At 35.5% G+C, this 22,040-nt stretch overlaps 2 protein-coding genes across 2 annotated transcripts; both read left to right on the top strand.

Moving 5' to 3' along the window:
* Positions 1 to 9,198: 9,198 nt before the first annotated feature.
* On the top strand, positions 9,199 to 11,745 carry LOC125478330 (aspartyl protease AED3-like). The gene is made up of 3 exons (XM_048586473.1): positions 9,199 to 9,696; positions 10,089 to 10,563; positions 10,994 to 11,745. Exons 1-3 carry the CDS (start codon positions 9,226 to 9,228, stop codon positions 11,350 to 11,352), a joined length of 1,305 nt encoding a protein of 434 aa, XP_048442430.1. The 5' UTR covers positions 9,199 to 9,225; the 3' UTR covers positions 11,353 to 11,745.
* A 7,750-nt stretch (positions 11,746 to 19,495) lies between these two features.
* LOC103961855 (protein spotted leaf 11) lies at positions 19,496 to 20,669 on the top strand. The gene has a single exon (XM_009374492.3). The coding sequence runs from the start codon at positions 19,530 to 19,532 to the stop codon at positions 20,487 to 20,489; it is 960 nt and encodes a 319-aa protein (XP_009372767.2). The 5' UTR covers positions 19,496 to 19,529; the 3' UTR covers positions 20,490 to 20,669.
* Positions 20,670 to 22,040: the final 1,371 nt, after the last annotated feature.

The following is a 22,040-nucleotide window of genomic DNA, read 5'->3' on the forward strand; positions in this document are numbered from 1 at the left end:
AGGACAAGTCTAGTCAAATATCCATGAAACCTTAACAGATTATGACTGAAGGGTGAAAATATTTAGGAGAGAAAAAACAGGAAAACGGAAGGATGAAACAAAACCAGATAGGGTTTGAAATCATGGAATTTAACCCGAAGGGGGAAGATGAAATCATGGAAATGACAGAAACTCCTGTCACAGAGACAAACATGCCATAAAGCTTTCTGCTTTCCACTTTTCCCTTTCTATCTGTAACTTTCTCTATTTTTAAAATTTGAGTATCAGATCGATTTTATTTTTATCGACAATAAACCATCTAGTAGCCGACATAAGTAATATCTTCTTTTTAGTAACTGTGAGGGATTCAAATTCAAGGCATGTGTCAACAATACGTTCAACAAAATATCACTAGGTTAAGTATTTTTACTTTGTTTAATGAATTCTCTTTTCCGAATCTCATTGGGTTCTCTGATACAACACATAAACGTTCTAATTTTCATGATTATTTTATGATCCTATTCTTTATTTTTTTTCACTCTTTTAACTTTTTACAACGACCTATTTTCTTGTTTGACAAAAGGTTCATTTATATACAATAATTGAATTGTTTACGTAACACATTTCGTAGTGTAAGTGGTAGAGATTTTGATCACTACATATAAATTTATGTCGGCCGTGTACGAATCTCCCTTTGCGTAGATATATATTCATATACCCAGTGGCGGAACTACACTACGACTTCCATGAACTATAGCCAGGTAGCCCTTTTGAAAAGTAATTAACTTCTATATATGTCTATTAATTCACCCCAAATATCATATTAGCCTCCCTAAATTTAACTCTGTAATTCATTCTCCAGTAAAATTTGTAGCCAGTATGCATCCTAGATTAATTGTTACTCAATTAATCAACACTAAACAGTCATGTTTTTAATTCTTAACCTAAACTCTCCATGTTTTCATTTTTAAGCAGTATTCTCTCTTCTTCAAATTCTCCTCCCCTTCAGTCTCTTCTATTTGAACGGTCATAAGTAAGTCACGCCGACATCTTATGTTTACTTCTTTGTAGAGAAAGAAAGATAAAAAGAAAAATGAAAGGAGATAAGGAGAATTTGAAGAAAATAATCCTACTTTTCTCATTTTCTTTTACTTGTCTTCAAGATTCTTGTTAGTGGCCATCATATCACCCTACAAAAAAGTAGCTAGCCAGCGCACCGTTTACAAAATTTCTTGTTCCGCCCTTGGATATACCATTAGACAATTAAACAACTTTGGTGTCTTGCTTATTATAGTTTGAGAGAATGCACAGAGAGAGAGAGAGAGAGAGAGAGAGAGAGAGAGAGGTTGATGCTTTCTGGACCAATTGCAGTCCAAAAGAAAAATTGCATCCCATGTTAAAAAATCTAGGTTTGAAATGATAAGATGGTCGTGCGAACTAATTTATCTTATCTTAAATGACCTTTGTCACCAGTAACAACTTTTTAGCATTACATAGCTCAAAGCTGAGTGATCTTGATATGGTTTAATTTGGTCATTACAGTAATCATTCATTATGAAAATAGGGTATGTTAGTCAGCAATCAGCATAGTCAGTCGGCATTATGAAAATAGGGTATGTTAGTGAGCAATCAGCATAGTCAGTCGGCACACAGGACCAGATTTATAAAAGAAAACCTAATATTATTACTAATATGTATTGAGAATGAATGCTATATTGATGGGTGGATGGATCTTGCATGGGCTTATAAGAGGTTGGGCTACTCCATTGTGTTGTCCACGTGTTAAGCTTCAAAATTTACCACACATGAGGGGACGTATTGAGAATGAGTCCCACATTGATGGGAGTGACGACCTTGCATGGACTTATAAGAGGTTAAGCTACTCCCCATATTACCAATTCTCAACTTTCTTCAATCTGCACCAATATTGTACGCACACATGGCAGCGACCTTGATTCAGAATACCCAACTAGTTCGTTGTGCACCACAAAACGTGCAAACATCACAAGGATAACTCTATAAGTATATATTACTCAAATTCAATCACAGTGCCCGTGATTCCTTTGTTTGAGCGAATCGAATCAAGTCAGTAAATACTCTTAACCGGTTATGCTACAATCCCCTTAAATTATACTTTCTAATAGAACTAATCTTAATTTGCCCTTTTTGAGAAGGATTATATTGTGTGTCAGAATGTAAAGAGAATGTCTAGATTTGCGTGCTCATTCTTCAAAGGAAAATTTTATTTAAGCCCCTCTAACCTATTTCTACACCTAATTTATTCTTTGCACCCATTTGATTTTTAACTAAACTATTAATATCTCTTTAAACCTAAATTTAATACCTAATATACCCCATAAAATATGTGGATTTATTTTTACACTCATTTGATTTTTAGAAGCTAAATTTGATGTGTTTAGACCTAAGTTCTTTGCATGGTTTTCCACAACACAAAAGCTGATAATTCAATTGTTACCTACAGAATATGCATGCATGCTAAAAATCACTGCAAAAAGCAATGTGTATAGTGATGGGGTTGTCCTTTTGGAGATCATAACTGGAAAGGCCAAAAAGGGCTAACACCCCAGTGGGGAAAGCTAGTACACACATAAACAAAAACCGGAGAAGGCTACATGTTGGGAGAGGTGACAGGTTGCGTTCGGGTAAGTGCTTACCTGATTTTCTAACAGAGTGGAGTACCGCTCTTATAGCGTGGAAGCTACTACACAAATAACTTCTACCATAATTAACGGTTAGACTTGTGGTATTGAGTCAGTTTACTTGGTTTGCTTCTAGTGACAGAGGCTTTACGTGCTTCAATAGGAATTCAACCGGTGTCTCATCTAACGGGTTTTAAGTGCACTTATACTTGTTGAGAATGTGTCAACTCGCACAATTTTCACCTCACTAACGCAAGCCCTATAACGTACCAATGAAAATTGTATACAAATGAAACTTCTAAAATAGAAAAGCTTGTTGATTTCTTGTGTGTGCTCAATTAACGATTTCATTGTAGTGTGCTAGATTCGAGCATATTTTAACATTACAAATGCCATAAGAAACTGAACTTTCAATTAAAACAATCAGTATAAAAGTAGCAAATGAGGAGTCCATTTATGGGCAATTCAACCAGTTACTGGGTCCTTTCACATCGGACATTTTTCATCATTGGATGTTTTCATTGTTGTTTTAGCCGGAAGGTAGGATGCTTTCGTTGTATTTGTTGAAAAGAATTACAGTAAAGTAACTTCTACACTCTAAAAATTGAAATCAAACGAACAAAAAATTCATAAATTGAGTCATACCTTGGTTGGAGGATTCAAAACTTCAAAATCATCATCCATCAATAAAAAAAATTAAAAAAAAAAACTTATTTTTCTCTATGAAAGCTATTAGGGTTTTAGCCAGATTGAAATAGAATAAACAAGGAGCGATCGTAGGTTTTAATTATAGTGTTTGGGTTTATTGATAAATTTGAGTTTTATTATTAATTTCATTTTATACTTAATAGTAATTATGCAATAGGATAAAATAGACAATTAACATTTAAAATTTAAATTTAATGTAAAAAAAAATTAAATAAGTTTAAATAAAATTTCCCTTCTTGAAACTATGGAACTACTTGATTTTGTCGTATGAGACAACATGTAATGCTGTTAAACATGACAAATTTGTTCTCACAAGTCCCAAATATTATACTATGAGGAATTTTTTTCTCATCAAACTAATTCTTTTTTTATTATGTCGGTGTTTGTATTTTTCTTTCTACTTCTTAATGGCAATAAAGCATGTCCCAAATCATAATGTTAAGGTTTTTAGCCAAAATAGTCACTAATATAGGTATACTTTTTCATTTTGATCTTTGAGATTTGAAATCGATAGAAATGGTTTCTGAGTTTGTCTACCATCAACCATTTTGTTCATTCTCTGAAAAAATCTCTATTAAATAAGGATAAAATGAAGAAAATACGCTCAATTTTGTCAAATCTTTTTGGTCCATTGTTTACTAAATCGAGGGTATTTTGTCATTTTGGTCCTTATTTAACAGAAATTTTCATGGAAAGATCAAAATGATTGATGCTAAACAAAGTCAAGGACCACTTTTATTGATTTTAAATCTCATGAATCAAAGTGAGGAGTTATGCCAATTTTAGAGACTAATTTAGCTAAAAAGCCAAATGTTAATTATTCTCACAAAAGTTGTATATATGCATACACACATATATATTACATACATTTATAGTTTAATTTATAGTAGTGCGTATCTCTGGAAGTTGAAGGGTCTCTCAAACACCACCATTTGATCTGTTTCATGCTGTTGTCCATCCATCACAATTGCAACTTCGCAAATCTTAATTCAAGAATTATACCAGAACTGCAATTTGATACATCTTTTAACATTGTGAAAGAAAAAATTATTTAAAATAAAAAAATAAAAGCTAGTAACTTTTGGGGTTTTTGTCTTAATAATCCGAAACTATTAAGTAGACCAAAACATAAACGGTGAAGATTAAACAAAAAAAAAAATAGTATGAATATTCACCGTTCATCCAGACTACGCACTAATATTACTGAACTATTGAAATGATTTCAACCGCCCGTGGCCCCAAATCAAAGGGCCCCAAAATTTTTTATTAGTATATATGAAAAGATAAGAAATGTAAACATTTAATATTATGAAATATAAAATTAATCTTTTAAAGCTCAAACAACTTTTTTTTTTTTTTTTCTTCTTAAGGATCCGACTCTAGTAGGGCTCGTACGAATTATATATTGACCGAACAAAAAACATTTAATGGTACCTTGCGGCTATCTCTTCCCAAACCTAGCATGCAAACAACATTCCCTTTTTTTTTTTTTTTTTTTTTTTGCCCTTTTTCATTCTCCCCTTCTCAATCTCCCTTCAAGTATCTCTTTTAAGTTCCTAACCCAGTTTTAGTTCCTTCCGAATATAAGAAAAAATATCATATATTTTAACAAACGATATTATCTACATTCAGATAAGGGAGGTGGGCATAATCTCACAAGAGACTGATAATAATATAGTTCAAATTTGCCTTTAGTGAGAATCGAACCTAAGACCTCTCACTTACAAGTAAAGATGAATACCATTATTAGATCGTAGTACCAAGTGATAAGCAAGGCTAAATGGAACACATGAAAAAGATAATTTGATTCAAGTTGTTGAATAATTACTTTAAGCCAATTATGACACTTGAAAGGTTGAATGGATTGACAATTTTGTGCATTGAGAATAATATGCTGTAAGTATTTGATTTTCAAAATATGGTTGATGATTTTAACTCTAAAATTGTACGAAGCAGAAATTGAAAATGTATTTTTATATATTTATTTCTGTCAAACTATTATGTTTGTTTTTCATAGATGTATCAAAATTTTTTTTATTTTTTTATTTTATGCAAGTGACCATTCACCACAGTGGTGAAAAAGAATTGAGTTCTTGTATGACAGCATGAGTTCGAACTCTATTGGTGGCTAATCTAACATATAATATAATAAAATACATCGATTGACAAAAACAGTATATATACTTTTATTATTTTTTATTTTTTCTTGTGAATATAATGAGTAAGAAAAGACCGTAATTTTTAGTTTTTGCCCTGAGCCTCTAAAAACTCAGAAACTGCCACGTCGAGATTGTAAATCAAACTTGCATGTCACATTTTTCACTTTCAAGTGCCAAAACCAAATAACAATATTTGGCTTTAGTACTCGAGAGTGAAAATATCACTTCTATCTCAAATTATCATGGGAACTTAAACTATATATTATATTTCTATTCTCAATTCTGCGTGCTACAACCAAATTAATCACGATACATTGCTTTAGCACTCATAAAGTGGAAAATACCACCTGTAAACATAGTGTGGGCTCTACCTAACAGTAATCCAGTGTTTAGGGTTTGTAGAGTTCTTTTTATTGTTAAGAATGAATTTCACATTAATAAGGAAGGACCACTGTATGAGTTTATAAGTAAGTTGGGCTACTCCTGATATTACCAATTGGTTTTATGGTGGAACCCTAAGTTTTTTCATGGTATTAGAGCAAGTTGTCCTACGTGTGAAGCCCAATGAACACACATGCTCCACGTCATCCTGTTTGTGTTGTCCACATGTTAAGTTTTAAAATTCGCCACATATGTGGAGGTGTGTTGAGAATGAATCTCGCATTAATAGAAGAATGAACCTTGCATGAATTTTCAAATAAGTTGTGTTACTCCACGTATTACCAATTAATTTATTATGAAATCCCAACTTTCTCCATCTATTGTTATATTGCTTACTATAAATGGGTATAAAAATTCCGGGCTCCATACCACATGGGGAGTTACAGTGAAACCCACTAAAGACTTAATGAGAGCGTCTCTTTGTGGCGTGCACCAAAATGTTACGTGGCTGGGATCATTACGAACCAAAACAAGATTGCTGGCATGCCAGAAAAGTAAAATATATGCAAGCAGTATGGCCCAATTTATTGAAAACGAAAGTATCAAAAGACAATCAACGGTGCTGTTACTTGAAAGTGAACACAAAGCGTGTATTCTCTTTTTTATTGTTAACTTAATTAGGCACTAATACATTGGGGACCGTTTATAAACAAATACATTTTGATGCTTATGTTCTTTGATTTCAAATTATTAACTTCTAACAAGTCTGCGTGTTTATCATCTTGCAATGCATGGGGCTCAGCTCCACGAGTTTCGTCTTCCCCCTGACTTTATAGTATGCATATGTATTATCAAATTGCTTCGTGTAATACTAGTAGCTATACATTTCCAATGAGTAATGTTAGGGAGACTAAATTTACAAATTAAATTATGCATCACCAATAAGAATGAACATGTGTATCGACGCTTAAGTTATAAATAAATCATCACTTCCATGCCCTTTAGTTTTCAAAATTTAGTCTTCTTAGTATTATTCATTTTCAATTGTTGCTGCATATTACTATCTAAAGATTGTCAATCATTAATTATAGTATGTTTTGTCAACATTTTATCGGATCAGCCACACACTACTAATCACACAAATAATGTTCTCAACTTAACAAACCACACAGTTCAATTGGCATGTATTATATCATTATTACTCATAATGTGAAAATTATTTCTCTCTCTAGTTATGAATTTCTGCAAAGTGTTTTTTGTTTCTAGCACAATCGCGATAGTATAAGGGAATTTTATTGATATGGAAAAGCTCATAATTAATAGTGCAACCAAGCAACAAGCTTCAAACTATATCTAATTAAGATTAACGTTGGCGGACAACAAAAATAAAAAATAAAAATAAATAAAAAAAAGGAGGAAAGCCAAATGCAATCTCTTCTATATATATGACGCACTGCAAATTAAGTTCCAAATCTTACCACGTAATTCGCAAAAACATCCTCCAAGCAATTTCCTTCTCTAACTGTATAAGAAAAACGCAACCGTAAATATGCCATAAACAATTTATCCAATGAACTTTAAGAAACCATAGGATATCCATAGAGCCAACTGATAGAAGGTGAACAGACATACATAGAATATGTGTAATTGTATATGTAAGATGATATATCCCTCAAATTTATGAACTGAGATAAAGAGTCACCTCATTTAAGAACCTCAAAGCATTGTTATGGAGATATTTTTCAGTATGATTGGAACATGGGGTGGTATATTCAGAGTTAGTCTTGAGAATTTGAGGGCTCTAGGCAAGCTTTCGAAATGGGGTCCTAAAGTTCTATGACCACCTGACCCTTTGTACATTGATATGTATAAAAAAAAATCATTAAATACATAAAAAGTCTATTTCTATATCAAATATCATTAAAAATAATTATAAATATATATATATACACACACACAAACATTACTTAAATATTAGATCTCTCGCATTTTTAGACCAAATGTTTCCTAATTAAATTTCCATAATCTAATTTTTCAACCAATTCTTTTTCAATTGCCTATGATTTTATTTTTTGATATTTTTATTGAATTTGATTTGTAAATATATATTTTGGGGCTCCTCCGATGTGGGGGCCCAAGGCGAGCGCCTACTTCGGCAATCCTCACAGCTGGCCTTGGGTGCATCACATGTCACTGTATAATTGGTAAAATACTTAAGTTAAAAAATTAACAATTGAAAAAAAAAAAAAAAAAAAGAAGCTTTTCTCCACTTATAATAACACGTAATGTACTATTCATATTCTGGGCACAAATAAAAAATTTCTCCATCAGGTGCTCGAAGCTTAACATATTTTCAAGCGTAATAAAGACATGTCATTACTCATAAATTTTTAATCTCTCCATTCTCTAGATCTCTAGTTAAGCAAGTGGTCATAAAATTAGAGCGAATCAGCAGAGTAAAAGATTGGACATCGCCAAAGGCATAAGGCTGTCGGCCTACAAAACAAAATGGAGTACAGTCTGTTATACCAAAACCACTCCACTAACACAAGTCTACAATATATTGTATGCCATCCACTAGACATACCATGACGGATCTCCCATTTCCCTCATCCTACATCTCTCTCTCTCTCTCTCTCTCTCTCTCTCTCTCTCTCAACATACCTTACCAATAAAATATCGTAAAAGATTAACTATATTTCTTTTTGTTAACACCATAAGATATTGAAGTTGTATCAATTTATGTATTTGGTTGGATTAATTATTTAATCATTCATTTAATTGATGATGTAATGTGTGTGAGACCTTTATGTGGTCTAATGTGTAAGTCACATTTGTACCATATTAACAACAAAACTCATCAATCATAATGGATTGGACATTCAAAAGAAACCATACAACTTCAAAACCTTAGAATGCAATCGAGAAAATTAAAACCTCATAGCCTATTTTAAAACCATCTTTTTTATTTTAAAGCTAAAATTGTATATTTACACTAAAGAATTGAAAGAATAAATTGGTTGTGAACTTACCATTTTGGAGTGCCATTTTCGAGATTCAAATCTAAGGGTGTAAAATTTAGTTAACGCTAAAATAAAATACAATTTTAAAAGGGAAGTGTTATTGACACTCCAAAAATCTCATTCTACAATCCTCATGAGTGTATTTTTCTTTCTAAATATAGAAAATTTGGAGTGTAAATTGATAATTTTGAAGTACCAATAACAATTCCCTTTTAAAAGGGGAAAAACAAAAGGCCACATAAATTTGACTGCCAAACTATATATAAACACATACTCCCCTACAGACTTAATCATCAGACATTTATACTCTCAGCCATGGCCACCCTCTCTCATGTCTTGTCACTATCCCTCCTCTTCCTCTCCTTAGCCCATGGCCTCAACAACCCTCAATGTAGTGAGACCAAGGAGCAAGGCTCAACCCTCCAAATCTTCCATGTCTACAGCCCATGCTCTCCCTTCAGACCCTCCAAACCAATGTCATGGGAGGAGAGTGTCCTCCAAATGCAGGCCAAGGACCAGGCCAGGCTTCAGTTCCTGTCCAGCCTCGTCGCCAAAAAATCGGTTGTTCCGATCGCCTCTGGCCGGCAGATCATTCAGAGCCCCACTTACATTGTGAAGGCTAAGATCGGCACACCACCTCAGACTTTGCTCATGGCTGTTGACACTAGCAGCGATGCTGCTTGGGTTCCATGCAATGGCTGCGTTGGCTGCTCCTCCAGTGTGTTTAACTCTGCCAAATCCACAACCTACAAGAACCTTGGCTGCCAAGCTGCTCAGTGCAAGCAGGTACTCATAATTAATTTCATATAAACTTCAGAAAGAAAGGGAAAAAAAAATTGAAATTCCCAACTTTTGTCATCTTTTCACTGTATTTAAACCAATTTTGCCTGTTATGTTGTCTAACAAATTGTAAATCTAGATCATTGATTACGTGTAAATTTGTTTAAAAAGCAAGTGACCGTTTAAACAAATCGAATACGTGTGTGATTATCCAGCTAAGCATATCTCGTAACCATTTCAAAAATGCTAAAAAGTCCCTAACATGGTTTAATAGTGAATGAGATCTCTAAAAGTAGATCCTCTTTTATGCACTCTCTATTTTAATAGGTTAATAATTCGTGCTTTACTAAAATGGGACAAAATGATACACTAACATTGTGCATGTGATTACTCTTCAGGTCCCCAACCCCACTTGCTTAGGCGGCTCCTGCGGTTTCAACATGACTTACGGTAGCTCCAGCATAGCAGCTAACCTCTCACAAGAAACCTTCACCCTAGCCACCGACTCCGTCCCCGGCTACACATTCGGTTGCATCCAGAAGGCCACTGGCAGCTCCGTTCCGCCACAGGGTCTTCTGGGGCTTGGCCGGGGACCATTGTCACTTCTATCCCAAACCCAAAACCTCTATCAATCCACATTCTCATACTGCCTCCCCAGCTTCAAGTCCCCAAACTTTTCTGGATCATTGAGACTTGGCCCTGTTGGGCAGCCCAAGAGGATCAAGTACACCCCACTGCTCAAGAACCCTAGAAGATCATCACTCTATTATGTGAACTTAAATGCAATTAGGGTTGGCAGGAGAATTGTTGATATCCCTCCTGCTGCTTTGGCATTCAATCCCACCACTGGTTCAGGGACCATCTTTGATTCAGGTAACATTGCCAAACAACTATTTTTTCAATTAAAAAAATAATTATTATCTTAACTAAAAGAATTTTGGTAATGAATGGTATTTTGGATCCTTGCTGATTGAGGGGTCTAGTCACAAAGCTGACTTTAAATGTACATTGTCTGTGATCATGTGACTAGCCCACATGCCATGATTTGACTAGAGGACCCCTCTTGGACTTAAACTAGGTTTGGGATTTATCTTCAGGGTATTCTACACATAAGGGTTTTTAGGCCACTAAATTCTTGATTTAAGATCTAATGATCAAGATTAATGACCAAAAAAATTCTTGATGTATAGAATACAACAAAGAATAGTAAAATTTTCACAATTAGTTTTGACCTCAGGTGATGCTCGTAAGTATATGTCTCACAATCATTACAAATAACATTTTCGTGTTTTGCGTTAATCAGGAACCGTGTTCACTCGATTAGTGCAACCGGCCTACCTCGCCGTCCGAAACGAGTTCCGAAGGCGAGTGGGCCCAAAAATACCGGTGACATCCCTAGGCGGGTTCGACACATGCTACTCAGTCCCCTTTGTCGTGCCTACGATAACGTTCATGTTCTCGGGCATGAACGTGACACTGCCACAGGACAACATTGTAATCCACAGCACAGCTGGTAGCATCACATGTCTAGCCATGGCAGCCTCACCAGACAACTTGAACTCGGTGCTAAATGTCATTGCCAATATGCAGCAACAGAACCACAGAGTGCTCATTGATGTGCCAAACTCAAGGCTTGGTGTGGCCCGTGAGGCCTGCACTTAGTCAATCTTTTGTTGCCCTTCCCCCAAACTCCCACGACTATCTGTGGCCAACTACTGTAAACGTAGTACTATTTTTAGCTTGGGTTTTTTCTTCTTTGTGGGGTTATTTTGGCCTTTGTATCAAAGTTATTGTTGGACGTCAAGGACACAAAAGTGGGATATTGATAGGAAAGGTCCAAAATTTAAGTGTTCTTGTAGGTTTACACCGACAAATGTCACGAGGAAGGGATCTCAATCTCAAGGTCTAGCTTTGTGTCTTTTTCTCTGGTTGGATTGGTTTAGATAGGTATCAGCACAGTGTCACGGGTTATTTTTGCAAGATGCTTGCAGCAAGAACCCTGTCCATTTCCAAGGTTTTTAATTCAATAAAATTTTCCGTCATCCTTTGAAGATATAGTACTGTGTGAGATTTGATTGCTTTACACACATGCAAAACATAAGACTTATTATATGTTACATATATGAGGATTTACATATGTCACAATTCCAGTTTGATTTGTGTTCGGCTCAGAAAACATACAAGTTGAGCTTAAACAAAATATTATGGTTCATTTAAAAATTCTTTTAAAATGATCGAAAGTGTTTTTGATGAAAATGTTTTTGAAATCATCCTCAATAAAAATGTAAGTGAATTTTGAAAAAACACTTAAAGTATTTCCAGCAACCAACACATAATTGGTGCTTGTTGCAGCAAACATTTCAAGTACTTCTAAAACCTTAAAATATTTTTTCTAAAAACGTTATTAGTCATTTTAAAAGCAATTCCAATCTAATCCCATAATGTTTTTTTAAACAAAAATAAATAAATAAAAAACGAGTTTGAGCTTTTCAATACTGGGCTCATAAAACTTGTCAGTTGCTCTCGGTCTTCAATTTGGTTCAAGGCTTCAAGCTCGACTCCTTAAACTTGTGAGTTGCTCTCGGTCTTCAATTTGGTTCAAGGCTTCAAGCTCGACTCCTTTCGGCAAAGTTTGGGTCATAAAAGTTACACGTTTTTATATTATAATTAAAATAAAGATGCCAACAAAATTGAATCCAAATATTATACTGGTTTAACAAATTCTAACTTACTTATTTGTATTCATTAGTTTTCCATTCTTTAAATTACTTGTATTTGGTCAACCAATTTTCTCTTTTCATTAAGTTAAACCAAAATTGAGTTCAAATGTGTTTCTAAAATGACTTGAGTCGAGTCAAGCATAAAATGGAGTTGGATTCACAAATGAGCTAGGCAATTAAGTCGAGACTGATTATAATACTTGCTTGTATTTAATACAATCATTATTTGACCATTGAGCTAATGATTTTTTTTAGTGACAAAAACTAGTAGCGGTTAACAAACAACGGTTTTTATGAGGTGGTATAGTTTTAGGATAAGGATACCAGGTGGTTTAGGGTTTTAACCTAACTTCCTTATGTCAAGGTCCGATTCCGACATACGTCCAGGATCGACACATGACATCACCAAGTACCAGTATATCTAACATACCTTATCTCCGGGATATGAACAAAGCACAACTTAAGATTCGAACTGCGTAGTAATTTTTCGTTTACTCTATGGTTGCATCTAACCTCTTTGTTAGACTACCTACGTACTCTTCGACGAGATCAAGTCATCCGTAGTTCACCATTTGTTAAACTCTGAACTTTTCCTAAAACACTTCCTAGTAGAAAACATACAATACCACACTACACATCAACCATAAGCCAAACAAGAGTTGTCATCTTGCCATTCACACACACATATGCTTTCCAACACCAATGCACAATCATGTCAATTAATAACTCATACAATACACCAAAATGCAGGGCTAGAGCGACATAGTTTGGTCGAAGCCTACATCTCTAAAACTTTCTCAATTTAGACCAAATCCAACAAATCAACAAAGTCAAGGATGTGATTTTGGACCTCAACGAAATCCAACAACATCGGGTTACGGACCACTCAACGGAACCAAAATACTAAGCGGGATTCCGGACCACTCAATGAAATTGTGGAGTAGAAGGGATTCCGGACCTCTCAATGGAATCCAAGTGGATACAATTTCGGACCACTCAACGAAATCATGGAGAACAATGGATATCGGATCACTCAACGAAATCCAAAGCATTATACGATTCTGGACCACTCAACGGAATCCAGACAGAGCAGGGAACCAAACCATTCAATGGAACCCCAGCAGAACCCAGCACCTGACCATTCAACAGAACTGACCGGAAGTCCAAGAAACATAACAACGGCTTGAAGAAACAAGACATGAATCAAGTTACTAAATTCATGAAAGCTCAACGAAATGAAACAAGCACAAGTACTAAATTTAGAATGGACCAACGAAGCAAGAAATGAAATGATATCGAAGCAACGAATCCCCATGACAATGGGTTAATGGTCCACTACTAGCCTTCACATTTAACAAACAATCCAACATGAATTTCACAAATATTCCCTATGCACAAGTCAAATCACATTTTATAATAGATCGATGGCTAATTATTAAAAATAACATTTTAATAAAAATCACATTTATAAAATCAAGTCATATCCACAAAGGATACTGATAGGTACATTATTTATCATATTTTCATATTAATTATCCCTAAGTTTTGTTAAGGAATTGATTATAAAAGAGCCTTATTACTTTCCTTTTCTCAGTTTCAGCCATTCTGTGCACTTAGGACGTTTTTGGTGATAATTCGACTTTCCGGAGGAGTTTTGATGCAAGGCTAATTGGTAAAGGAAGTTAAGAGGTTGAAGATCGTTGTGTCCAAATTTCATAATTTTCCATGGAGCCATTCATTCCAGTTTCACAAATGAATCCCACAGAAGTTGTTTTCCTGTCAGAATTGCACAGTTGTAGGAGAATGAAGATTTGAAGGCTTTCCCAATTTTTCCTAGTGACGTGCAATATATGCTTGGAAAGATAAGAGATAAAGCTACATTTCCATATTTTTACAGAATTTTCCAGAAGATAAATCGACCCCAAAACTGGCGTGCAAGACAGATGACCAGGGCCAGTTTTTTCGTAATTTTCTCTGAAATTCGTTAGCTAGATAAATTTGTTATCAAAATCCTTCTCCAAATCTACCTCTTCCTCCCTATACCTTTGCAATTTTCTCTGGCCTACAACCATATGTGATTGTTACTGTAAAATTATTTTTTTGAGAATTATATTTCTTTATAAATAAAATAAGAGAATTTGAGAGGCATGGCTTTTGCTCATGGAAGATAAAAGAGACGACAAAAGGGTTGAGGAAGAACATTAATAGGTGGGCACCATATTTCTAATTTATTGTTTTATTAATTATTTGTATTTTAATGAATTCTTACCGTTAAGTTAGCTGTTTAGTTTGTTGTGCAAATTACATCCCGATGTTAAATGGTGAGGGGAAAGGCATGAAAGGGAAAGGATAAGGTGCCTTGCATTGATCCCAAACAGAATATCGTAAAAAATTGGAAAAAAAAAATGAACACATCAGGTTGCGAACACGACACTGTCTTATTGAGCAAGACGCGTAACACCACCGCAGCTGCCTAAAGTTGTTGATTAAACCAAGGTTTCAAAATTTATAGGCTTATGGAAATACATCCCTATCAATTTTTGGTGCCTCTCAAGTTTTTGAGGCCCCGGACAGTCGCCTTGCTAGCCCTGGGACAGGGCGGGCCCTGCAGATGATGGGTTTCCCAAGCTAAGAAGGATTCTTCCCTAGTTTGTGTCATTAACTGTTTAGGAGTTTGTTTTATTTTAGGAGAGTTTCTCCCAGACTTTTGAGGGTTTTCTAGTATAAATAAGGTCCCTAAGCTCTCTCTAATATATCCATCCATCCACCCCCGCATAACCCATATCACCCACATCATACTACCATTCACCATCTCCGCAAATAATGAAGAAGAGCTTAGGGACGTGCTTTGCCATGGACTTCGGGTTCTATCTTTCTCTTCTCTTCTTCCCATCTCAGTCATACACATCACACCCAGATTGCTGCTCTAGCAAATTTGGAGCCTTCCAGATTAGTGGTTAATTAATATTTTACCCCTGCATTTAACCGCTAATTTCTCATTCGTTAAAACTCCGTTTCACAAACGATTTTCACCTACGCACTCATAAGGTTGAGCTTTATCCAAATATATAAATAAAAGTGACAAAACATATAGGAATTTAATACCTCCTCGAAAAGTTCGTTTAGTTCATTAAGGGCGTTTTCGTCCTTTTACTTATCGGAAAGAAAAGAAAAACTATATGCTGTAATTATAAAAGCGTCGAAACTAAGAATATGAAATACGTAATTTTCAATACTGAAATCCAAGGACGGGATTTTGCACCTTATATGTCTAGGGTTTATAAACATGGAAATAAGCAAGGATCAAAGGGTATCGGTGTAATACAAGCCTAGCCACTTTGATTCCTTTGTTGTTTAGATAGAGAGGAATTATGTAGAGAAAATATTAGGGTTTAGGGTTGCATGAAACTTACCACTCTAGGTCTTCCTCTCTCCCTTACATAGAGCCAGAGACGGATCTACAGAGGGACCTGGGAGGTCCCAGGACCCCTCGGCAATCCTAAAATGTTGCTAGAAATTTTTTGGAGGACCCCTCATACTCGAACACGAGGCCTGTGCAGACTGTCTGTGCTGCAGCAGCAGCAGGTTGCACCTTGCAACAGAGAAAAAGACAACAGGGGAGAAGAAAGAAAACAGGGCATTTAAAAAAATTGGTCCAAAACGCAGTGTTTTGGCCAATTTGTTATTTATTTATTTATTTTTTTTTTTTTTTTTAAAACCAATGAGACAAACCTTTGCAATTGGTCTACCGTTTGCAACATGATTCCATAATTTTTTTGAAAGTCTAGCCCCACATGGGCCATCTTTCCCGTCCCGAGAGTCCATTTTGCTTCTCCTTTCCCCGTTTCACTGCTTTTCCCCCTAATCCCCCCATCTTTCTTATATTCACCCAAAACCCTAAATTTCTAATCCCACCCAATCCCATATTATAATTACATTACTCCAATATCATACATCCACTTGTTTCAATTCTCACGGATCAAGATAGATTGGCACTTCAAGATCAACTTGATATTTACATTCATTTTGTGCGTTATGATAATGATTTTTCTCAATTGCGGGGAATTAATGAGCTTGCTAAGAAAATGGTGGAGAAAGGGTTGCATCGAACATTTGCATATGTATATTTGCTTGTTCAGTTGGCTTTGGTTTTACCGGTTGCAATTGCTTCAGGGGAGAGGGCATTTTCTGCTATGAATATCATTAAGGGTCCACTTCGCAACAAAATGGGAGATCAATGGTTGAGTGACAGTTTAGTTGTTTACAGTAAGAAAGATGTTTTTTCATGTATTGGTAATGAAGCTATCATGACACATTTTCAGACTATGAAACTTCGTCGTGGACGCTTGAATTAGGATTTTATAGCTTGTAATGTTGTTTTGCACATGATTTTTGAATGAAATGTATTATATTTAACTTTCAATGTTATTTTTGTCCATTAATTTTTTAACCTTTATTATTGGGACCTCCCGAGTTTAAAATTCTGGATCCCCCACTGCATAGAGCTCAATGTAGGTGCTCACAAATATTTCCTCAGGGGGCCAAGCCTTTCGGTTTCGCTTAGAAATGAGAGGTTTTAAGTTCAAATCTCATATATGACGAATTCGATATCCAATTAAGCTGCCTATTATGTGGTTTAACCGAACTCTCATTCCCTCTATTATAATTCAACCCACGAAGCTCCTTTTTCTTTAGGCCCAAAGAGAAAGCAGGCTCTCTCCAAAGAGACAGAAACCCCCTCACCCCAACTTTTGGTCTATGTCTAATCCTTTTAACTATGTTGGCCCACTTCATATTTTTTGGGCATTACAATATTGATTAATATAAAATCATATGATAAAGTAGATATTATCAAAGGCTGACGTAAGACTCGTGTCACTGCCATTGACAAAAGTCTTACATTTCCATGAGACTAATTGACTCTTGGTGCCACTGCCACACCAACTTCAAGCCTCCTCTCCTTCGAATTTGATTCTATTCTGATTCAAATTGCAGGCATCTTAAAGATTCTCACATTATAATTATTCATTGTATATCATGTAATTAAAAATTATTTGAATTTTCTTATTTAAAATTAAACACAAATACACTTAAAAAAAACTAACTTTACAATATACAATAAACAATTAAAATATAAAGATCTCTAAAATCCCAAAAAAAATAAAATTCTGAAAATATCCTCATCCCCCTCCTTTCATCTTTTAAACTATTTTTCTGTTTGATGCCATTCGTTCAAGCGCCGCCAACCTGCACACCCTACTTTTAGTAGTTGGTTGCGTTGCCATCATCAATAAAATCAATTTACAATACTATTTCTAATAAATATAATTTCTCTCTCTTAATCTTTTTTAGTAATTACATATTCTCAACGTTGATTTATATAGGATAGTGTTATCTACATATTCATTTATATTTCTTACATAATTTTTACAATTTTCAATCATTATATCGAATTAATTGAAAAAAATTAACACCAAAAATTAATAAAGGTGTATGCTAAATAAAAATAGATCTGTAAATAATAATATCTTGTATATATAGTCATCAATTCAGGAAGATGATTAAAATTGAACAGTCTGGATTTCGTGGTCAGGAGAATCCTCATCCTGAGCTCAATAGAGGATCCTCTTCCATCAATTCGCTCGAGGGCTGATATCTAGTTATCTCCCAAACCAACAGCTTTCAAATTAATTTGCTTTCAAATTTGAAAATCAACTATATAGAATGAATTAACTGTTAATATTCATTATATTTTTAATCAAATCGCTAATATATGTTATATTTTTTAAATCAAACCAATACAATAACAGTAAACCGATTTTATGTAAACTTTTATTCCAAACCGCCCGATCATTCGCGTCAAGGACGGGGTCATACAAAGGCTGAGTGTGGAGTCAGAACCAACCATTCCCAGTGGAATTAAATTATTTTCTTCATTACACGAATCATATATAACGTGCAGTTAGGTCATCAATCATCATCCTTTTGAAAAACAAAATAATAAAGCAAATTCCCCACTTTCTGTAAACTTATATTTCAAAACATAAGTATACATCCACCATCATCATCCGCTTGTTGTACAGTAAATTTTTTTTTTTTTTAACTAATTGATTATCTATACTAAAAAAAAGAAGGTGAGTTTAGTCTCATAATGAGTTAGTAATAATATAGTTTAAGTACGTCTTTGGAGAAAATCAAATCTAAGATATTTCACTTGCAAATGAAGAAAAATAATATTAGACCATAGTACTATGTGGTGTACAATAAATACTTTTAAATATGGTTTATTAAAAATGAACATTACCGTTCACCAAGAGGAAATAACCCGAGTGAGGATCCTCGCCGGATCCTCTAATCACATCTGTTCATCGTACATTCAGTTTTTTGTCAGATACTATTTATATTCAATTTTAAATAAAAAAATTTACAATAATTTTTTACCACACGATATACGATGAACGGATGTGATTGGAGGATTCCGAGGATCCTCTTGGAAATAACCCGACATCCATACACATTTACTCTTTTTACTTTTTTTGTCGAAAGTTTTTATTTATTTATTATAAGTGATAGTTTACACTAACATATTATAATAGGAACAAGAAAAGAATTTAAATTCAAAATACAGTGAGTTAGGAAGAAAAAAAAACTCTAACCATAGCTCTTTTAGAAGTATTTTTAAAATGACTAAAAATTTTTCTAATAAAAATATTTTTAGAAACAATTCTTTTTAAAAATGTAAATACTAGAAAGATACTTAAAAGTACTTCCTAAAGAAGCACATAACTGAAATTCAAAAAACAATTTTTTTCTAAAAACACAAACAAACCGCTCAACAATCCAGCATTTTCACTATTTCTTGTTAATTGACATGCAAGTTTGGCGGGGAGAGGGAGGAAAGAGAAGTGCACATAACGCACGAAAGGTTGACCAATTCCGAGTTCGTAACTTGTCAACTCGCACGCACTTCCATTTCAAACACAACTAACCACTCAGCACCCATATCATTCCTGCTATCAAAATCTTATCCCTTTCCTCTTGCAATCATCCCAACAAACACGACCCAAATCCCAGAGTTCCAGATCCAAACACAATCAGACGCACACAGACATCGCAAAAATGGAAGTGAAGGTCCGTACGGTTCGGTCCTTGGTCTCCAAGCTCAGCTCCGTCTCCTCCCAAACCCGAGCCGACGCTCTCAAAGAGCTTCGCCTCATCACCAAGCTCGACCCAGACAGCCGCCCCCTCGTCGCCGAATCCGGCGCCATACCTTACTTGTCCGAAACCCTCTTCGACTCCTCCTCTTCCCTCCAAGACGACGCCGCCGCCGCCCTCCTAAACGTCTCCATCTCCTGCCGCCACTCCCTCATCTCCACCCGCGGCCTCCTCGACGCTCTCTCCCACGTTCTCCGCCACCACGCATCCCCTTCCTCCTCCCCCTTCGCCGTCCAGTCCTCCGCCGCCACCCTCCACAGCCTCCTCGTCGTCGACGACTACCGCCCCATGATCGGCTCCAAGCGCGACATCGTCTACTCTCTGATCGACATCGTCAAGAGCCCCAATTCTCCCGCGCGGTCGGTGAAGGACGCGCTGAAGGCGCTGTTCGGGATCGCTCTCTACGCGCTCAACCGCGGCGCGCTGGTGGAGCTCGGGGCCGTTCCCGCGCTTTTTACTTTGGTGGTGAAGGACGGGCGCGTGGGGATCGTGGAGGACGCCACGGCTGTGATCGCTCAGGTGGCCGGGTGCGAGGAGAGCGAGGAAGCGTTTCAGAGGGTTTCCGGGGTCAGGGTTTTGGCCGATTTGCTGGATCTCTCGACCGGGTCCAGCTTGAGGAGCAAGGAGAACGCGGTGGGTGCGCTGCTTAATCTGTCCAGGTGCGGCGGAGAGAGGGCGCTGAGGGAGGTGAGGGAGGAGGGGCTGGGAGTGGTGGATGGGATTGCTGATGTGGCGGAGAGTGGCAGCGCAAAAGCGAAGAGCAAGGCAGTTGCGCTGCTGAAGGTGGTTGATGGCGGGAGCGGATCCATTGCCAGCGTTTTCAGAGATCCGCGGTTTCATTCTCTACTAAACCAAACTTCGTAAATTTGGTGTTAATTTTTTTTTTAATAATTATTATTATTATTATTTTTTTTTTAGTGATGTAGATATTGTAGATTTTACGAGTTCAATGTATGATAATTAGGAATGATTGATTAACCTTTTCATTAAAAAAAAAAAGAAAAGAAAAGGAAGGAATGATTGACTGATTGATTAACATCTTCAGGTGGTGTTGAATTATCAATTTTTTTGTCCGACAAAAATAGAGCATTGGTATTGTTGCTTTGATCTATGACTAGCTATTGCCGTTAAATTTAAGATACGATTAGATGAACTTAATTTGTAAGATTTTTCTTCTTGCCTTGAGCTAAAATTGAATTCTGTCTAGATAAATTTATCTTACACTGTCGATTTTAAGTCCAGATAAAAGAGGAGGGGCAAGAGAGGACGTTAGGTGGTCGATAGCAGATATTTCGTTCTTACGTCAAATTCTTATCATAATAAATCTTACACGAAAGCAAACTCTACTTAGTGGAATAGGATTTTGTTGTTGTTGTTTGTCTTGAGCTGAAAGGCTTCAGGGAAGAGGTTTCCCTTTGGATAATTTGCACTCGGTGGTTTATTAGGTTGTTTTATGGGTTATCTTTCTGGCTTAGTGTTAATTAATTTATCATCAACAAGTTAAGCCCCTTTTGTTGACCACCAATATGGATGGAATCTTTTAAAAGATTGAGTAATGCTATTCATGTTTTTATACAACATTTCATACCATCTGAGGTGGTATTTGATATGAACAACCACATCATTTGAATTAATCAGATTTTTAAATTTAGTTTATTATTTAATAAACTAATAATTAAGAAAAACTAATTAATTAAATGATGATTGTGGTATACGAGGAGTCTTTCTCCTTCATTTCCTTGAGTTTTGCAAATTTTTCAAATGATGTGGCTGTCCATATCAGATGCTACCTAAGGTGATATAAAAATATAGTATGAATAATATTACTCTAAAAGATTAGCCACCGAGTATCTCTATCACAATTAATTATCGGTTGAGGCTTTTGGGCCACCAAAACTTGTGCTTTTTGGGCCACCAAAACTTGTTGCTTTTTGACTTATAATCCATGTTGCTAACCTAGTTGCCATTTTGCTTCGGAAAATGATGAAGGCGTACATTCCTTTCTTGATAATTAAAAATAATATTCGTTTTTGGTGGTTGATTTATTCATTTGATATTACAATTAAAAAAAATATATATAAGAAGATTAAAAAAAGTGTAAAAATTACCTCCGTTCTTTTTTCTAGAATTTCTTTCTTCCTAGGCTTTCTTTATGTTTGTTTTATTTTCTTCTGAGAAACTTAGTTGTTTTATGTAAAAGCTCGTTATATGTAATCTGTCTTTTCTCATTAAGAAGAGACATTTTGTCACGTGTGTACAGATATTTTTTTATCTTATTCAATTACTTTGTTTATTTTGTTAATAATAGTAGATAGATGTTGGTAGGAAAATTGAATTGATTAGTGTTTGTTTTCTAGAAGTATGGTTTGTCAAACAGCTCAAAAGTGAGACGGGTAGGCGGTGGACCTTTTTATT

This window comes from the organism of the source record quoted next, unplaced genomic scaffold (genome assembly GCF_019419815.1).
Source record: "Pyrus x bretschneideri cultivar Hongxiangsu unplaced genomic scaffold, Pyrus_bretschneideri_v1 Contig24, whole genome shotgun sequence".
In the NCBI taxonomy this organism is placed as follows: domain Eukaryota; kingdom Viridiplantae; phylum Streptophyta; class Magnoliopsida; order Rosales; family Rosaceae; genus Pyrus; species Pyrus x bretschneideri.

Excerpts from the sequence above, each read along its gene's own strand:
- LOC103961855 (XM_009374492.3), top strand. The coding sequence starts at position 19,530 with ATGGAAGTGAAGGTCCGTACGGTTCGGTCCTTGGTCTCCAAGCTCAGC.
- LOC125478330 (XM_048586473.1), top strand. The coding sequence starts at position 9,226 with ATGGCCACCCTCTCTCATGTCTTGTCACTATCCCTCCTCTTCCTCTCC. Across the intron at positions 9,697-10,088 it reads AAGCTGCTCAGTGCAAGCAG|GTCCCCAACCCCACTTGCTT; the intron begins GTACTCATAATT and ends ATTACTCTTCAG. Across the intron at positions 10,564-10,993 it reads AGGGACCATCTTTGATTCAG|GAACCGTGTTCACTCGATTA; the intron begins GTAACATTGCCA and ends TGCGTTAATCAG.